General features: G+C 41.3%; 1 protein-coding gene across 5 annotated transcripts in view; it reads left to right on the top strand.

Annotated features, from left to right (window-relative positions):
- Positions 1–20,994, top strand: part of EEFSEC (eukaryotic elongation factor, selenocysteine-tRNA specific) — a 223,087-nt gene that overhangs the window by 91,233 nt on the left and 110,860 nt on the right. For all 5 annotated transcript variants that reach the window (XR_012159786.2, XM_073351381.2, XM_073351380.2 and 2 more), the window contains exon 5: positions 7,232–7,873. Coding sequence is in view for 4 of the 5 variants with exons in the window: in XM_073351381.2 (XP_073207482.1) it covers positions 7,232–7,873 (642 nt within the window). In the remaining variant the exon portion in view is untranslated. The remainder of the gene's footprint in view (positions 1–7,231; positions 7,874–20,994) is intronic.

The following is a 20,994-nucleotide window of genomic DNA, read 5'->3' on the forward strand; positions in this document are numbered from 1 at the left end:
ATGGATTCTCAGTGTCACTGCACAGTCTGGAACGCCGTCTGGAAGATTTTTGCTCTTTGAGTGGTTGTCTGGAAGTAGCTGTCATCTGTTGCACTCTTGCAATACAGACTGTTGCAGACGTGACCTCTCTTTTAGGCACTTGGCAACTGATTTATGTGCACACAATCTGCACTTGTGCACCCGGAGCAGGCACCATATCTATGCCTATCTACTTGGTCTACTTTTGTGGTGTTAAGATTATTTTGGAATATCCAGAAACTTAAGTGTGTGATATTAGGTAGCTGAAATAAAGAGGACACATTGAGGCAACTGAAGAATTCTCTCTCTCCATTTGAAAAAAACATCTACAGATCCTAGTCAGGTGGGTTTCTTACTTTTGTACCATAGAAATAATACAGGCCACTATGCTGCTTAGGTGGGTATACTACTGGTATTTTGCAGGGGTGGAATTATTATTTAGTATATAACCAAGGTTGATACCCCATTGTGCTAGGTGCTGTACATACTCATAGACAGTCCCTGTCCCAAAGAACTTGAAATCTAAGTAGACAGGACAAAGAGTGAAAAATGGAAATGGTATCCCTGTTGTAGAGATGGGAGCTGAGGCAGAGATTCACGTTCAATTTTCAAAGGCATTTATGGAATTTAGACACCTCTTCCATTAAAGTTAATGAAAATGAGTTCACGAGGCTACTTTGAATATCTGAGCCGAAGTGACTTGCCCAAACAAGGTCACGCAGTAAGTATGTGACAGAGCTGGAAATAGAACCCAGATCTGCTGAGTCCCATCAGAGAAAAGACAGTGGGATGGGCAGGTGGAAGATGATGCAGCTTATTGATGTGCTTGCCAGAGTTGAGCAGTGAACAGGAACATAAATATGACAGAGTATGATAGATGAGTGCTAATAGTATGTATGCTGTGAATAGCAAAGTAGCATTTGGTACAAAGCAAGAAAATGCTGACATCTCTGTTGCAGCTCTACAGAGAGGAGGAGAACGGGGAGAAAAGCAGTAATAGATCATGAGAATGGAGGCCTGTTGTACTGATTTTGGTTGCCACATTAATTATACAATCCATTATATACCGAGGAAAGATAATCTACTTTTCAGAGCACAGACTTTGGAAGCGTCAAAATTTAGAGCTGTGTTCTGATGTTCTGGGTAGGTAACCCCCCTACAAAGGGTAAAATGACTAATAACTTATAAGTACTTTGAGTTCTAAGGACAAAGAGTAGTATCTAAGAGAGAAATATTGTTTATTTTATTATACTGTATATGTGTTCCAGCATCTAAATCTGTGTCAAAACCAGAGAGTTACTTGCAAAGAATTAATTGATATTCCAGATCTGTTGTTGTCTGTTTAAGTGTGTGAAGCAGATACATACTGGGTTAATGCATAAACTGGAAAAATATATTCTTAAACAATCATTTAGAAAACACACAGATTTCAGAGTAACAGCCGTGTTAGTCTGTATTCGCAAAAAGAAAAGGAGTACTTGTGGCACCTTAGAGACTAACCAATTTATTTGAGCATGAGCTTTCGTGAGTTACAGCTCACTTCATCAGATGCATGCCGTGGAAACTGCAGCAGACTTTATATATACACAGAGAATATGAAAAAATACCTCCTCCCACCCCATTGTCCAGCTGGTAATAGCTTATCTAAAGTGATCATCAGGTGGGCCATTTCCAGCACAAATCCAGGTTTTCTCACCCTCCACCCCACCCCCACAAATTCACTCTCCTGCTGGTGATAGCTCATCCAGAGTGACAACTCTTTACACAATGTGCATGATAATAAAGTTGGGCCATTTCCTGCACAAATCCAGGTTCTCTCACCCCCCTCCCAAAAACCACACACACAAACTCACTATCCTGCTGGTAATAGCTCATCCAAAGTGACCATTCTCCCTACAATGTGCATAATTAAGGTGGGCCATTTCCAGCACAAATCCAGGTTTTCTCACATCCCCCCCACCCCCATACACACACAAACTCACTCTCCTGCTGGTAATAGCTCATCCAAACTGACCACTCTCCAAGTTTAAATCCAAGTTAAACCAGAACATCTGGGCGGGGGTAGGAAAAAACAAGAGGAAATAGGCTACCTTGCATAATGACTTAGCCACTCCCAGTCTCTATTTAAGCCTAAATTAATAGTAGCAGACTGGACTTCTACATAGAGTGCTTCCGCCGACGTGCACGGGCTGAAATTGTGGAAAAGCAGCATCACTTGCCCCATAACCTCAGCCGTGCAGAACACAATGCCATCCACAGCCTCAAAAACAACTCTGACATCATAATCAAAAAGGCTGACAAAGGAGGTGCTGTTGTCGTCATGAATAGGTCGGAATATGAACAAGAGGCTGCTCGGCAGCTCTCCAACACGAGTTTCTACAAGCCATTACCCTATGATCCCCCTGAGAGTTACCAAAAGCAACTACAGCATTTGCTCAAGAAACTTCCTGAAAAAGCACAAGATCAAATCCGCACAGACACACCCCTGGAACCCCGACCTGGGATATTCTATCTACTACCCAAGATCCATAAACCTGGAAATCCTGGGCGCCCCATCATCTCAGGCATTGGCACCCTGACAGCAGGATTGTCTGGCTATGTAGACTCCCTCCTCAGGCCCTACGCTACCAGCACTCCCAGCTACCTTCGAGACACCACTGACTTCCTAAGGAAACTTCAATCCATCGGTGATCTTCCTGATAACACCATCCTGGCCACTATGGATGTAGAAGCCCTCTACACCAACATTCCACACAAAGATGGACTACAAGCTGTCAGGAACACTATCCCCGATAATGTCACGGCTAACTTGGTGGCTGAACTTTGTGACTTTGTCCTTACCCATAACTGTTTCACATTTGGGGACAATGTATACCTTCAGATCAGCGGCACTGCTATGGGTACCCGCATGGCCCCACAGTATGCCAACATTTTTATGGCTGATTTAGAACAACGCTTCCTCAGCTCTCGTCCCCTAAAGCCCCTACTCTACTTGCGCTATATTGATGACATCTTCATCATCTGGACCCATGGAAAAGAAGCCCTTGAGGAATTCCACCATGATTTCAACAATTTCCATCCCACCACCAACCTCAGCCTGGTCCAGTCCACACAAGAGATCCACTTCCTGGACACTACAGTGCTAATAAACAATGGTCACATAAACACCACCCTATACCGGAAACCTACTGACCGCTATTCCTACCTGCATGCCTCCAGCTTTCACCCTGACCACACCACACGATCCATCGTCTACAGCCAAGCTCTGCGATACAACCGCATTTGCTCCAACCCCTTAGACAGAGACAAACACCTACAAGATCTCTGTCAAGCTTTCTTACAACTACAATACCCACCTGCAGAAGTAAAGAAACAGATTGATAGAGCCAGAAGAGTTCCCAGAAGTTACCTACTACAGGACAGGCCTAACAAAGAAAATAACAGAACGCCACTAGCCGTCACCTTCAGCCCCCAACTAAAACCCCTCCAACGCATTATTAAGGATCTACAACCTATCCTAAAGGATGACCCAACACTCTCACAAATCTTGGGAGACAGGCCAGTCCTTGCCTACAGACAGCCCCGCAACCTGAAGCAAATACTCACCAACAACCACATACCACACAACAGAACCACTAACCCAGGAACTTATCCTTGCAACAAAGCCCGTTGCCAATTGTGCCCACATATCTATTCAGGGGACACCATCACAGGGCCTAATAACATCAGCCACACTATCAGAGGCTCGTATACCTGCACATCCACCAATGTGATCTATGCCATCATGTGCCAGCAATGCCCCTCTGCCATGTACATTGGTCAAACTGGACAGTCTCTACGTAAAAGAATAAATGGACACAAATCAGATGTCAAGAATTATAACATTCATAAACAAGTCGGAGAACACTTCAATCTCTCTGGTCACGCAATCACAGACATGAAGGTCGCTATCTTAAAACAAAAAAACTTCAAATCCAGACTCCAGCGAGAAACTGCTGAATTGGAATTCATTTGCAAATTGGATACTATTAATTTAGGCTTAAATAGAGACTGGGAGTGGCTAAGTCATTATGCAAGGTAGCCTATTTCCTCTTGTTTTTTCCTACCCCCCCCCCCCAGATGTTCTGGTTTAACTTAGATTTAAACTTGGAGAGTGGTCAGTTTGGATGAGCTATTACCAGCAGGAGAGTGAGTTTGTGTGTGTATGGGGGTGGGGGGGATGTGAGAAAACCTGGATTTGTGCTGGAAATGGCCCACCTTAATTATGCACATTGTAGGGAGAATGGTCACTTTGGATGAGCTATTACCAGCAGGATAGTGAGTTTGTGTGTGTGGTTTTTGGGAGGGGGGTGAGAGAACCTGGATTTGTGCAGGAAATGGCCCAACTTTATTATCATGCACATTGTGTAAAGAGTTGTCACTTTGGATGGGCTATCACCAGCAGGAGAGTGAATTTGTGTGGGGGGGTGGAGGGTGAGAAAACCTGGATTTGTGCTGGAAATGGCCCACCTGATGATCACTTTAGATAAGCTATTACCAGCTGGACAATGGGGTGGGAGGAGGTATTTTTTCATATTCTCTGTGTATATATAAAGTCTGCTGCAGTTTCCACGGCATGCATCTGATGAAGTGAGCTGTAACTCACGAAAGCTCATGCTCAAATAAATTGGTTAGTCTCTAAGGTGCCACAAGTACTCCTTTTCTTTTTGAAAACACACAGAGTAGGCCAAAATGAAACATTATTAAATTAAACTGGTTTGGCCTGATCAGACTGAATCAAGACTGATCTTAAAAAGCTTATTTCATTCTTTTTTTCTGTTTGAGAACTCGCTGAATTGAAATTACTAATACAACCATAAGCTTATGAATGTCAAACTTCTGATAGTGATTTTTTTTTTCTATTTACATTTTTTAAACAGCTAATGAGTTGGTAAATAAACTGTATCTATAAATGATGGGAACCATCATGAGCTCCCCAAGATCAATAATATCAAGGAAATGAAATGTAACAGGCACCATGCCTAATTTGTAAATTATTGGGCCAATATCCCCAAGCTCACTTTAAATAAACACAAGTCTGTGCTGGATTGTTTTGTGCAGGGTTGTTTTCTTTTTCTTTCTTTCTTTATGTCTTTCTGTCTTTCTTTCTACATTTGAAGTTTCCTAAATTGTGGATTATTTGATATTTCAGACAACTTGATCCCATAAACTTGAGTCACAAATGATACTCTTGTTTACATGATCCATTAGTAATTTGGAGTTTGGGCTAAGTACTAGACATTAAATGGAATCTGCTGAACGTCATCTGGGTGTCCACTGCTGCTAGTCAGTCATAGAACCAGAAAAAAAATGCTACCTCTGAGACATAGGTGGCAGTGGTTTAATGGCTCGTTAGCAGTGAAGGACATCAATAAAGACTAACTAAAACATAAAGGGATATAGTATCAGTATCCTCTATCAATTTCAGGGAAAACCCTCAGTGAGTGGGATAGCCCCTTTGTGTGTGAATGTCAGTGAGTAAGATGGTGTTATCAGCTGAGTAGAGGGGAACACCCCGAACTTGAAATATGTTTTTAATAAAACTAACTCCACCATTTATTTCTCAGAAATGTTTCCAGGGGTGTCTTCTTTAATATGAGGGCTAAAGCTGTAGACTCAAGAAAGTCTTAGCTGCAGAGTCTAATCTGGAACTTCCAGCATCTTCTTGCATTAAACTCTTGAAATGAGCATCTTCATATATTCGTTGAAGAAGCATTTCTTTCCAAATATAGTCAAATCACTACCTTCTTTTGTAGCTGTTCATTGTGGATTTGGGGAAAATTTGAACAATGTTAAAAATACTAAATATTATATTAATATGCATATACATGTGTATGTTAATATGAAAGTAAAACATACCAGAATCAAGTATGAAATTTGAGGACATTAGAGAGAGAGTATTGTGTAGTGCTTGGTGCATGGGATGGCGTCAGAACAAGTGAATAGTTTTCTAAACTCTACTAAGGTCCATAGTAGCTTGTGTTCCTTTTTGGATTCTGCCACTGGCATGTCATGACCTTCTGCAAATCATGTAACCTCTCTGTGCTTCAGTTTCCCCAGCTATCAAATGGATGTAATAATACTTCACGCAGGCTGTGAAGAATGATGAATCTTTACTAAAGTAGGCACATGCATGAGCACACATGCACAAAAACTTGGATAGAAGAGAATGATTGCTGCTATTATAATTTATTTATCACATGACTAAACATGGTTAGAGAGTTTGGATGTGGATATACTATAATTGAGAGTGATTCCGGTTAAACTTCAGAGGTTATTTAAAGGGGCCTGTCTTCAAGTGCTACTCATATCTGTTAATATAAGATTCTCATGCAAATTTCCTTACCTGCACAGGGTTCTAGAGCAGTCCATGTTCATGTCAGAATAAATGTTAATATTTAAAAATAGAGCTATGGCTTATTTGAATTGTTCGGCAGTTAGTCCAGTTGAATGTATATTTTTATTTCAAACTGATGTGGGGTTTTGTACACTGTTATGCATGAATGTGGGGATTAATATTTATTATTAGATAAGTGCAGACAATATGCCTGGAACTGTGCTTTTATTGTTTGTATTGTGGTGGCACCTTCTAAGACCTCACTGTGTTCGACTTGGTGCAAATACATAGTAAGAGAGGGCCCCTACCCCTGGATAGCTTACAATCTGATTTAATACGATACAATAAATGAGTGTGAGAAACAAGAGGTGGGTAAGGGAAAAAAAGGGTAATGAAAATAAAATTATGTAGTTACATAGGTGTCTGTTACACATCTTGATGATATCTTAGGGTACTACTTTTTTATAATAAATAGAAAGATGAAAAATCAGCTATTCCATGACACATGCATAACCAAATTTTCATTGGTTTGCTGATTTCTGGTAGGCACATCCGCAGAGTTGACACACACATTAAGATAGTCCGAGCATTGATGATTTTACATTCTAGAAGACGAAAATAAAACTCTTTGGGAGAATCATATCAGGGTTCATTTTAGGTAATTTTGTGAATATATTCTTAATCTGATTGCTTTCCATTTTTAAAATTTCAGTCTCTTCTGGATGATGTGAATCTTCAGCAGAGAGCCAAGGCTTGATACACGGTGATTTGACGCTCATTCCATGCAGGTAAATATAAATACGGTTAATTTTCTTATTTTTGTTTCCTCCTAAACAGGTGACAAAGAAAGTCAAGTCTATGCAGATGTTCCATACTCCTGTAACATATGCCATGCAGGGTGACAGAGTTGGCGTCTGTGTGACCCAGTTTGATCCCAAGCTGCTAGAACGAGGTCTAATCTGTACTCCAGAATCTCTCCAGACCATACATGCTGCTGTCATCTCCTTGAAGAAAATCCAGTATTTCCGTGGTGCTCTTCAGACCAAGGCCAAGTTTCACATCACAGTTGGTCATGAAACAGTCATGGGAAGAGTGATGTTCTTCAGCACAGCTCCTGCTGACTTCAGCGAAGAACCCCTGGAGAATGCTTTTGATTTTGCAAAGGAATATCTTTATCAAGAGGAATACTTATCTAAGGGATCAAAATCTTCAGAGGAAAACAAGGAAAATGACCAAACAGGAGAAGGGCAGCTTCCGAGGCAACAATGGGCTTTATTGGAGTTTGAAAAACCTGTGACTTGTCCTAAATTATGCCTTGTGATTGGCTCCAAGCTGGATACTGATATTCATGCAAACACCTGCAGGTTGGCGTTCCATGGGGTACTGCTTCAAGGGATGGAAGACAAGAACTATGTTGAGACTTTTCTTCCAAAGCTGAAAGTGTACAAATTGAAGCATAAGGAAGGACAAGTGGAGAGGGTAAGCTATATTTCTTAGTACTTTATGCAGGCAAAAAAAAAAAAAAAAAAAAAAATTAGTCCATGTTTTGATCTGGATCCCAAGTATACCAAGATGCTATGGAGTTTTTCACCAAATTATGTTCCAGAATTCCTGCTTCCTTTTTTTAAAAATTTAGTTTTGTACTCCTTTTGTTTGCAAAGAAAATCTGTGAAAGATGTGTACGTAGCTGATGCAGTATTTCCTGACTCAGCTTGAAGTCATTCAGAAACTATCGCTTTTGAGAAGGGTGTGAACAGCACCATCCCTTTTGGGGAAGAGGGGATGTAAGTTAGAAATTTAATGGTCTCAATTTCATTGTCAGCATTAACTATTTCACAATTTATCAATTTAACAGTTTAGCTGGTGTGTTTGTCCGCAAACTCAAACAGCCTCCCATCCTTTCCCAGGAGCCCCAACTCTCCTCTACCCAGCTGCCAAAACCTCTGCTTCCTCTGGCATCTATAGTACAGTTATTCTGTAGTTTCAGACCAAAATTGTACAGTACGTTGAATATTAAAAATGTAGAGGCAGCATAAAATAAGTAGAAATTAATATCAGGTTAAAGAACACTATTGATTGTGTTATTAATTTTCATATTAAATTAAATAAGAACCTCAGTGATTAAAATTTATCTCAACAAACCACAGAATCTCCTGTTGCCTGCACTGGAGTGCTACAGCATACAGAAATATTGCCACAGGACTTAGATCAAGCCTGTCACTGAGTACATGGGGCCTTGAATATTATATATTATGCACATGTCACACACACCATATGGTAAGCCATGTCACAGTGCATACACAACCTGTCATTAAAGATACGTGGGACTTTTTGCAAGAGTAAAGAAATTTGTTCTGACTGAGATTTAATTTGGGTAATTACATTGTGACTATTTTACAGGCCCTTCATTTTCCTATGTGTTGTTGTTCTTTACTTTCTGTATTAAACTATTGCTGTATTGCTTTGGGGTCCACCTAAGTTGTGGCTGCATTTCAGTAATGGGTGGATAACCATTTGTGTATAGTGCCTGTAATACACTTTGGAATTCTTTGTAGTGAAAGGAGCTCTAGAAATGTAATTATATACATTTTTAAGCAGTTACCCTTTTATTAACAATGTTAATGTAAATGTTAACCAGTAGTGTTTACATGGTGCTTTGAAAATGTAAAATGTGATGTAATTGCTAAGCATTATTATATTGTTAACTTATACTATAGAAGAGAATTGTTAATTTTATTCTCGTAATACAAAAACCTAATCATTCTAACAAAACAATCTGCAGCAGTCTCAGCCCCGTTTCTTAGCACACTGCTATAGTGAGGTGTTGTACAATACATTTTCCATATTTTTATATGAAGAGCTAAACACTAATGAAAATAGATGTCACAGTACATTTTGTGGTACCGAATTTTTGATTTTTTGTTGTTTACTTTGTAATCTGCAACAGATGCATATTAATTAGGTTCTTTCTCTAAAGCACTGACTATTAATTACATCCAGACAAGCAATTACTGCTACTCATCTGTAATTCTCTCCTCCCCTTTTCTCTCTGAGGTCTAGTCTACAGTTCTATGCTACATCAGCACAGCTGCACCGATGCAGCTGTGCCACTGTAGTGCGTCTGGTGAAGACCGTGTTATGCCGGCAGGAGATTGCTCTCCTGTAGGCACAATTACTCCAACTCAGCCAAGAGGCAGAAGCTATGCTCTCCCACCGATTTTAGCACTGGTGTGGACAGCGCTTAGGTCGATGTAACTTGCATCGCTTTTCAAACCCCTGAGTGATGTAAATTACATCAGCTTAGGCAGTAGTGTAGACAAGCCCTGAGACATCAAATATCACTGTAAAAGTAAGTATTTTGTAGTATTTTCCTTGTTGTAGCTTCTGCTTTCCAGGGACACTTTGCTTCTCCCCCATGCTTTCGCTACTAAATCTGGAGGTCAAGATTTTCAAAAATGGCTAGTGATTTTTGGATGCCTCAGTTTTTGAGTGCCCAACTTGATATTCCTTGAAGAAGTGTAGTTTTCAAAGAATGTAGTTTTCAGCACTTTCTGAAAATCAGGTCCTTTTTGAGCCATCTTAAGTTGGGAACCCAGAATCACTAGTCAGTATTCAAAATCTTGACCTGGAGGTTTATATGCATTTCATTCCTCTCAAATAGCTAGTCTTCCTTTCCAGTAGATAGTGGCAGTCCCAAACTAGAGCACCCTACCTTCTGACATTTGGATTTGATAGATCATGTTTCTGTTTCATCTGTATATTTTAATACCAGTTTTTCTGTTCTGTCTTGTTACATTTATGCTCTATTGGCACCTATGTTCTGGCACCTTTTCTCAACTTTAAAAATTACTTCCTTCACCTCTACTAGAACTTTTAATTTATGCAAAGCTCCTACTGCTGGTAGCATTGGTAACTGCCAGAGAAACCTGGCTTGTCTGTGACTTTTCTGCTTGAATGTGGATATTAACAAGACTAATGAGAAGAAGAGTTGGAGCAAACTAGAGGGGCCCACACTGTGTTGTTTTTTTTAAACTGAAATGATCTGGATTCAGATTAACTTTCTTTGCTCAGTATTTATTATTATTTCCCCTTACATTACAAAGGGAATTATTAATACTTTGGTAAATAGTTTGAACAATTATATAATATTCACAGAAGCTACAGTGAATATCTGTGGTACGCGTTGATTAACTGATATCTTGCAATTTTTAGCGCTGGTCATTCAATTTTTATGAATAACTTTTTTGAATTTTGTCCATCAGTTGTAAAATTATTACCATATATTGCACTATCCAGACAGCTCTGTAAATAAATTGAATAATATTAATCAAATTATTCATTTTTTTTCTCTTTCCTGGCAAATAACAGACAAGTGACTACTTTTTTAAAATCAGTTGACCAGTGTAGTAATCTCTGAAACGGATATCCTTCGTGAATTGTAGCCGATATCCCTGTAACTTTTAAAACAGCACTACTGTGGGCTAGGATGGGTGGCAGATGTCGTACCTTTTTCCAGTCATGGAACTGTCACAAAAGCTTTAGAAAGTGGGGACATTAATCATTCTCTTTACTAACACCAATTGGTTCTACAAGTGAGGATCTACTGTCAAGTCATCAGCTTGTCATCTGTGTTAGGCCTGTATGTACTAAATGGCATATATTTAAAAAATTCATTCTGATCCCTGGTTATCAGGGAACTGTGGTTCATTCAGAGTTAGTATTTTCCCCCAGTGTGTGCCAAAAAGGTACGGCAGCACATGTAACTCTAGTATAGGCTGAGTGTAAAGATAGAGGAGTACATCAGGCATTAGGAGGGTTGATGAGAAGAGGACGGTGCCAATTATCATGGGTCTGCTGGGGAAGTACTTACGACTTCACATTGAGGGAGTAGAATGAAATGGATGATTTTGGTGAGTGGAGAGCAGCAGGAACCAATTGGTGGTGCAGTGCCTTTTTGTTTTGTTTCTTTTTAGTGTACAAAGTCTCTAGTTAATAGAAATTCTGAATCAGTTGGTCCCACCCTGCTGCTGATGGATAGCTAGAGATTAGGATAATTGAATTTAGGGTGTCTATTCTTGGCATTGATGCAGGAAAATCTCATTCTCTCTGCTAAAGCAAGGAAGTTGGTGCCCCCCCCCCCCACCTTTTCTGGGGAGGCACAAAAATAATAATTTTACCTTTATGGGAAGTTAACTTTCCCTCCTGAGAATACTGTTAGGGAAAATTGGCTTCATAACTTCCTGAAGGGCTGGGAATGAGAGAGGAAGGCTGGGGTATGTAGTGTTTGGCTTTCCTTCTTCAGTAGTGGGGGGAACCTATTACCGTAACCAGACTGTTACAGGAATTCAGTGGTATCCATTTGTAAAATGTTGTACTCATTTAATCTAATGTGGATGCTTCCTAGCCCCCTGCTTGCTGTTGGAATTAAAATAAATCCCCCAACAGTTTAATGACCATTTAACCCAGGAGAAATCAGGTATTTATTCTTTTGCTCTTTGTTTCTACTCTGATTAATTTCAGAGCACTTATGAAATAGTAAGAACTGTAAATTAATTAAGTCTTCAGCATCCTCAGACTCATTTTTTAATGGATTTAGCTTGGTGTTTCTTTGAATGATATAGTGATACTTCCTCATAGCTTGTAAGCTATCTGACAGCAGAGGAGAGACATTCTGGCCACTTCAAAAAGGGTGAAATCATCAAATGAGAGAACACTGTGTTAAAACAAAAAACGTCACACGACCCCTCCCTGCTTCCCCCAAAGTGCCCTTTGAATTAGCTTGTGTACTGTTTCTTTAAATCCGTGCATAATGTTACTGGCTCTGCTTAAGTGCTTCAGAGTTGTGAATATTGCATACGCATCTAGGTATTGAATGCTGCTGTTGTGCTGCTCAGTGTGCTGGTTACATTATCTATCCTTTGGTATCGTGTCAATTTAATGCCACAAGCAGGAGGAACATAGCAAGTACAGTAGAGCTCTTGAAGTGAAAGGGTTAAAGATTTTCTACTGTGATCAGTGAGTGAACTGTAAATGTTACATGTCTGAAATGTGTCCTCAGCTATACCACTCTTGGTAATTTATTTACTTATAGGGTCTGTACTGCACTCACCACAGTAGTATCTTATAGCTAGTTCAGAGGAACATTTTGGTAACTTCTTTTCTAAAAGGCCACCTCCTGTCTGAGTCAGTCAGTGGTGTTTTGATGTTCAGATGCATGGGCGATGGGTGTCCGAGAGACTTCTGGCCATAGTGGAGAATTTTCAGTTCATCAGCATTGAGATAGTAGCTTCTCCCAGACCTTTTCTACATGAGAAAATCACACCATGTTAACTTTATGGTGTGGTTTTAATCTGATTTGCTTAAATTGGTGCAAAAGGGCATGTGGACACTCTCGGTTTAAACCAGTTTTTTTTGGCTTACTTTAAATTGGTTAGGAATTTGTTTAAGATAAACCAAACTAAACCACTCCTAAACTGAAATAAGTGTGTCTAGACTTCGGGTTGGTTGTACCTGTTGAACTTAATCAGTTTAAAAATTATTTAAATTTATCGGTGCAACTTTCTTATGTAGATAAGGCCTAAGAGACAGGAGAAATGCTGTGAAAAGATGTCTTCAGTTTCTAGGATCAATGTCTTTTTCTGCATATATATATATATATATATACACACACACACATATAAGGAGGGACAATGACCCTTCTTCTGGAGGATCTACTGTTTCTATACATGTTAAGCTGTCTGACTGTTCTTTTAGACAAAGGCACCTTTAGCAGGCAAAAGAGCTGGGCTGGCAACAGCAAAGTGAATTATACAAACAAAAAGGTAGGAGCAGGAGCTGAAAATCTTGCCACGGTTACTGCCAGGGTCATTTGGTATGAAGAAAGATGCAGGAACCTGTAATGAAACAACTGGGAATGAAACTATGGCTTTAGTGCTAGGTCGGGGAGAGATTGGTCCCTCTCTATTGGATTCCTTATTTTCATAAGTCTGTGATGACCAATGCCTAATGAAATATTTTGGATGAACATGAATTTACTATGCTGGATCAGACAATTTGTCCATCAAGTCTGATATATTTGAGGCATCAAGATTGGCAGTGACTGTCCTCAATTATCTGGTACTTTAGGTGACATCCCCTCTCCTAATGCCAGCTGTGCAGGTCATGGTGTGAGGAAACTGGCATTCATTTTTGCAACCTTCCTGTGAGGTAGGAAAGTAGTAATCCCATTTTACAAATGTGGAAACTGAAGGATAGAGAGGTAATTTGCTCACTGTCCCACAGTGACAGTGATAGAGCCAGGCCCAGAGTCCAACAGATTTCCTATTCAGTCATATAACTACGAGTCATACTTGCTATAATTTTGTCAGTTTTGTCCATGGCATCTGCTTGCTTTAATAGCGCTCACTTGGAGAAACTGGCAAACTGTACAGAGTCCCTATACCGGAATGCCTTTTTATTGGGATTTCCCCTGTAAACGTCATTCTAGCCAATTCCAATTTGATGCATGAAACAGTTAGCCCTGGAGATAAAACTCTCACATTCTTTGCTTTGTGGGTTTCCATGGACATAGGCACTCATTGCAATGAGTTTTGAGTGAAAGGTGAACTGTAGAAGCAAGTTATGATTTCCTGCATGACTCAGATATGCTGTCTGTTCTGAAAATGTTTGCACAAACAGGATTTATCCCGTGGTGGTGGTTGCTGGGTCCATTGTGGAGAATGCTCGTAAATCAGAACTCAGTGAAAGAAACAAAAGGGGAAAACCCTCCACCTTGTTTGCAAAGCACAAGCTGCACCTCTTGCTGTTTCAGACTTGTTTAGTGAAAATAAACACATATCTCAACTGGGATAGTTTCCTGATGTAGCCATAATATAAAGTCCTTTGTATGAGAAGGTACTCACCCTGCCTACACAGCCCCAAAGGTGCTAGGTAGTCATTACTTATCTGTAGTCCTCTAAAATCAAAAGGAGAATTCATTCTCTAGTGTGCATTTTCTGTTCTTATCCTTATATTTCATCTTGATGATTTGTGTTGGTTTTAGACTTGGTGGTAAGCATTGAGTGGTATTTGCTTCCTGCAGCTTTTTATGTAACTTTATAGTCATGGAAGATTCCAATTTTATTCACTGTGTGTGCTGCTCCTGAGTTAGGCTGGTTGCTGGCCGGCTAATGCTTTGTACTTGCATATTGCTGGGGGCTTAAGGGGATATCATGTAGGTAACTTGCTCAGTCCCTGGAAGAAGGAGAAAGCAGCACTTTTTTTTTTTTGGAGGTTTGAGCATTGTTGACATGATTTGAAACAGTCCACAGCCAGAAAAAATATGATCTTTGAGGATGGATGAAGGCATTCTTAGGACTTCTTCAGAAATGCAGTGCACTTCGTTGGGGTTTGGATGGAGCAGGAAACGACGATTTTTAATTACTTCTCTCCCCTCAGTGGTACAGCAGCAACTCAAACTGCTGCTGTGCCAGCACCCAAACAATGGAGCCTCACTCGCTGAATAGACATGTCCTCAAAATGACATTTGGGTCCCTGGAAGGCTTCTGTGTGCATCCCTTATTTAACAGCTCCTGAGGACCTTTCCAAAGAGGTGGTGCTCATATAATATGGTGATTGATAGGATCCAGTGCAAAGTCTTAAGAAGCAAAGATAGAAATGGGGAAATAGTATAATTTATTGTTAATTTGATGAATACCAATAGTGTATAATATAGGAAGGGATAGTTCCTCTTGTAAGAAGTCTATTCTTGACCAGGTATTTTGAAATGCAAAAATCATGCATATGGCAGTTTGTGCTTTCTGATTGAAACTTGATTCATGTGTATTAATTTTCAAACAAAGTATCCCATGTAAGTGTTTATATTTTTAAATTGATAAAAATAGCAACATTTAATTGACAGTGAATGTTTCAGATTTTACAGTATTTAAGCCATATGCTTCAGCAGGTAGCCTGTTGGAAATATGAAGAACTGGACCTGAGCAAAGGGAAATGAATTTACCCATGAATGACAGGGTAACATCCAGTGTTGCCTAACCAGCTCTGATGCCCAGCATGCTGAAGTACTTGACTTAATTTGAAGGCACCGTTGGTCAGTATGGAAAGAAGGTAGCTGAGCTGTCTGTGTTGAATGGACAATCATGAGAGAACAGCTTGACATAGCACCGTTTTCTGCATTGGGTGTACAGAGTGTTTCCTACGGGGTGGTGGTTCCAGAATGGTCTTTTGCAGGAAGCGATTCAAGGAGGTGGTGCCCCCAAGAATCATGGGAAATATGCTTTGGAGGTGCCCTCTGATATTCCCACATCTTGCTTATTCCTAATTAAGGATTTTTTATGGTCTTATTAAGGCTAATGCCCAGGATACTATATTCCTTTTGGAGATCAACTAGACTACAGTTGAGCAATAGATTATTAGTCAGTCGGCAAATGGGGGCATCAGTCTGGTAGTGATGCTCTTCGGAGAATAAGTCCAGATGACTAATATGGCATGAAGGCTGGGTATACACAGAGTAAGTAATGAGAACAAACTGTACGGTGATGCATAATTGGTGTGTGATGTCTACAAGCACAGCAGTGACCTGAGCCGTCTGTAGAACCTTCTGTGACTCTTGCTGGGAGAACTGGTAGACGTCACTCCATCTACTGTAAACATGCAGACGCCACAATTAATGTTTCACCTGCTTTGAAGTCTGACCATGGGGTTGTTTGGTTCTGCTTGGCTGCTGATGGTATGCTAAAGACAGTAATAACACCGGGATGAAGGCAGTCAGGTGAATAAAAAATGCATAGTGCATTCAGTGGTAAAAATGCACCGTAAAATATAAATATAAAAGATGTTTATTTGTTGGCTCTTTTTCTGTTTTTGAGCAAGAGGAGTTTTGTGAAGGTTGGGCTAGTGGGGGTAATAAACCTCTAAATTGAAAAGCCATCTTTGTTAAATAATGCCAGAGAGGAAGTGGTGATGATCACTGATAAAGGGGAAGAATTATGTTTTACACTATATGGATTAACCCAGCCTTAGTAAATTTTTGAGACAAATTTACCATCAGAGGCACAAAATCAAGTCACTGGCTCTTATGAAAAAACTGATAATTTACTCATGCAACAAAAATTACTTGCTCCATATGACTGGGCAGTAGAACCTTACAAGGTTTGTGTAGCACCTATGGTTATTTTTTATAATAAATTTAAAATACAGACATGTTTTGGGGTCTTACAAGAGTATAGACAGCTGCACTTGATTTTTGAGGTTGTGTCAGAGTTACGTGTGGGGAGGAATTAATTTGAGAGTAAAGCATTCGATAAGGCATTTTATTCATTGAATACAAAAGCATAGTACAAAAACATTATTTAGGTTGCAAATTAAAGCCCTTGAAAGTTAGGAAATGCCAGAATTACAGTGGCCCATGAAATCTTAAATGTCCGTGCAACCTTGGGCTTCCATCTTCTGTGCTTAATAAGACAGGCAACCTGTGGAGAAAATAGTATGTGATCATGTAATTAAAGAATGTATTGTAGGGTGTATCCAGCAGGGGGTTAAAATTAAGGTTGCATGGATACCTGACATTTCTTAACTGTTGAGTGTCAGATTTGCAACCTAAATAACATACTTTTAACATATTTTTAAATGTAATTTCCTAGGTCTTTTTTAAAGTAAAACAGACACATTCTATTGTTGAGGTGTAACTGCTACAGCCACCTGTATCCTATAGCATCAGCAGGATTTGAACCGTAAATCCTCAGCATTGTAGCACAGACTGCTACCACTTGAGGTACAGGACAAATTACATTAGCTAACAACAGGAGAAATTTGTTATCCCAGAGAGGTGATAGAACATTGGGTTTGGAGTGGTCATCATGAGGGGGACCAGTCAAGCCTAGCTCTCTTCCCCTCTCCACTCCCCACCCCCCCATAGTTGGAGGAGCTCCAGTCCCATCAGATGGTGCAGGTACAGGCAGTTGGTCCCAGGTGCTGGGGCCAAGAAGGCTTAAGGGAAGGGATAAATCTGGCTTTGTTCCTGACCCACATGGTGCTCCCAGAGGGGAGCATGGGCCAATGATGCCAAGTGTTAGATTAAGGGAGCCCAGCGCTCTTTTTGTCCCCAGTCCCAATGATAGCTGCTTTGGCAGCTTCTTAGTGTTCAGTTCACTACCAGCTCTCCCTATAATGATAAGAATGAAAAGTGTGGTAGGGATTCTCTTTTAACTACATGGGGTTAAGACAAGCTGCTGGTCAGATTTGAAGGCAGAACCAGGAAGAGTTGATATGGCACTCTTGAGTTGAGTACATCACAGCACCAGAGATAATAGTACATGGCAAAGACCTATCATAGTAAATTGAATGTACAAGATGTTCTGTGTGTATAAAGTGAGCATAGAATCCATAGCTGTATGAAACATTTTAAATCTTTGTGTTAGAGAATCCTATTGTCTAAGATTACTGATGTGGTCAGTGGTACCTGTATGTATGGTAGTTAATATGCAGTGGCTCTAAATGATGCAGAGAGGCCAGAGAAGTTTTAGGAATAACTATAAAATGCTTTAAAAGCATCCTGTATTTAGAAATATCTTTCTAGAGCAGCATGTGATGTGCTGTACAAACAAACCCATCCCTCAATGCGGCAGTGCTAGGGGCTGATGGAAATTGACTTGGATAGTGCCCTCTTCTTGCCTAGAAACAGAGATTGTCACCTCATGTTCCCTTTCACAACTGACCCAGAAAGCAAGTGAAAAGTTGCCAATGTCAGTGCAGAAATCAGGTTTCTTTTATGATGACCATAAGCTGCCAGCCAACCCACTGAGACAGTTAGCAGGGGTTGCTTTGGGGGTGGCCTTGCCTGTGATAGGGAGCCCTTCCGAGCCAGCTTGGTCTCAACACTGGGGCCAGGAACTGCACATACCATTATCTCAGTCTGATCCCATCCCCTCACCACCACTAGGGACTGCTGTTGGTGAGGCCCCATTTATGATGGGGCAGTGTCTTCCCAGCCAGCTCAGCCTTAGGGCCGGAAACATACCTTTAGAACTTTTGTGGGGTGGGGCGGGGTTGGTAATCTTGTCCATCTGCTGCTTATCCGTGGCTCTTACACATCTCTCTTCTGCATCAAAGCATCTCTTCTGTTCCTCCTCCCTTCTCTCCACTGGCTCCATTTACCTTTCCTGGTTATCCTCATCCCTGTGCATTTCCCTCCACCTCTGCATACTCCTCTTCTTCTCTTCTTCCCAATCTCCCCCACCCTCCAGCACAAATCTAGGTCCCTCGTGCACATCCCCCTTAATTCTGGTGATATTTGACCCACCCTGTCCTTCTTTCTATTTCCTGCCTTCTCCTCCTCTTACACCTGTCCCTGCCACTACCCCTGTGTACCACCACCCATTCCTTTCCCTCCCAGTGGCTATACTGGGATCCGTGTGCAGTCTACAGGCCCCACATTTCTCGGACATCAAGTACCTCCCATAGGGGATCCACTAGACATTCCCTTATTGCTTTGGTGTCCAGGGCCCCAGAACCAGAGGAAGAAACTTTCAAGGAGCAGGAGGTCAGACTAGAGGTGCAAACTACCCCATGGCAAACTTCTCCTCCTCCTCAACAGACGAAGTGGTGGTGTCCCCTCCTCCATCACTGGCTGATGGCTTCAAGCTATTCCAAGACCTTAGTAAGAGCATGTTGGATGTGCTACCAGTTCTCCCTAAGGAGGAGAAAGACTCGCATCATTACACACTTCCTCGTCTTCTAGACTCTCCTTCCCAATCTGCGAGACGTTTCTGGACACAGCTAAGGTCATATGGCAGACACCAGCCTCTGTTGCACCAACACAGAAAAGGGCCAATAAAAAGTATTACGTGCCTCCTAAGGAGACGGACTTCCTCTTTACCCAGCCTCAGCCTATTTCTATAGTGGTGGATGCGGTTAACGCATGGGGAAGGCAACATCATTCCAGATCCACCCCTTATGATGGAGACTGCAAGAGGCTAGACTTCTTTGGGCAGAAGGAATCCTCGTCTGTGACACTACAGGGTCTCAAACTTCTAGGTCCTAATGGCCAAATACGTTTATATGAATTGTGACAAATTCATTGCTTTTATTGACCACTTGCTGGGAGCACAAAGGCCTGGTCTATACTAGGAATTTACATCAGCATAGCTTTATCTCTCAGGAAAAATCCACATCTCTTGGGGAGGTGGATTGCCTGTGCCAATGGGAGAATCCCTCATCGACATAGGTAGTGTCTACGCTGAGGCACTCTAGTGGTGCTGTGGCTCTGCTGTAGTGGTTTAAGTGTAGACATGCCCCAAGGTCTCATGGCTGCAACATCCTGTTCTCTGGCTTTGACAAATGTAATCTTTGCCATTTTATGTGCATTCAAAATGCTACTGCAAAGAACACTCTTAACCCATCACTTTAACTGTCATCCCCATCTTTGCATCCCTACACTGGCTCCCCCTTCGTTCTCATGTCAAACATCATAGAATCATAGAATCACAGAATATCAGGGTTGGAAGGGACCCCAGAAGGTCATCTAGTCCAACCCCCTGCTCAACGCAGGGCCAATTCCCAGTTAAATCATCCCAGCCAGGGCTTTGTCAAGCCTGACCTTAAAAACCTCTAAGGAAGGAGATTCTACCATCTCCCTAGGTAACGCATTCCAGTGTTTCACCACCCTCTTAGTGAAAAAGTTTTTCCTAATATCCAATCTAAACCTCCCCCACTGCAACTTGAGACCATTACTCCTCGTTCTGTCATCTGCTACCATTGAGAACAGTCTAGAGCCATCCTCTTTGGAACCCCCTTTCAGGTAGTTGAAAGCAGCTATCAAATCCCCCCTCATTCTTCTCTTCTGCAGGCTAAACAATCCCAGCTCCCTCAGCCTCTCCTCATAACTCATGTGTTCCAGTCCCCTAATCATTTTTGTTGCCCTTCGCTGGACTCTCTCCAATTTATCCACATCCTTCTTGTAGTGTGGGGCCCAAAACTGGACACAGTACTCCAGATGAGGCCTCACCAATGTCAAATAGAGGGGAACGATCACGTCCCTCGATCTGCTCGCTGTGCCCCTACTTATACATCCCAAAATGCCATTGGCCTTCTTGGCAACAAGGGCACACTGCTGACTCATATCCAGCTTCTCGTCCACTGTCACCCCTAGGTCCTTTTCCGCAGAACTGCTGCCTAGCCATTCGGTCCCTAGTCTGTAGCTGTGCATTGGGTTCTTCCGTCCTAAGTGCAGGACCCTGCACTTATCCTTATTGAACCTCATCAGATTCCTTTTGGCCCAATCTTCCAATTGGTCTAGGTCTTTCTGTATCCTATCCCTCCCCTCCAGCGTATCTACCACTCCTCCCAGTTTAGTATCATCCGCAAATTTGCTGAGAGTGCAATCCACACCATCCTCCAGATCATTTATGAAGATATTGAATAAAACCGGCCCCAGGACCGACCCTTGGGGCACTCCACTTGATACCGGCTGCCAACTAGACATGGAGCCATTGATCACTACCCGTTGAGCCCGACAATCTAGCCAGCTTTCTACCCACCTTATAGTGCATTCATCCAGCCCATACTTCCTTAACTTGCTGACAAGAATACTATGGGAGACCGTG

The sequence above is a fragment of the Lepidochelys kempii genome, chromosome 7 (assembly GCF_965140285.1).
Source record: "Lepidochelys kempii isolate rLepKem1 chromosome 7, rLepKem1.hap1, whole genome shotgun sequence".
In the NCBI taxonomy this organism is placed as follows: domain Eukaryota; kingdom Metazoa; phylum Chordata; order Testudines; family Cheloniidae; genus Lepidochelys; species Lepidochelys kempii.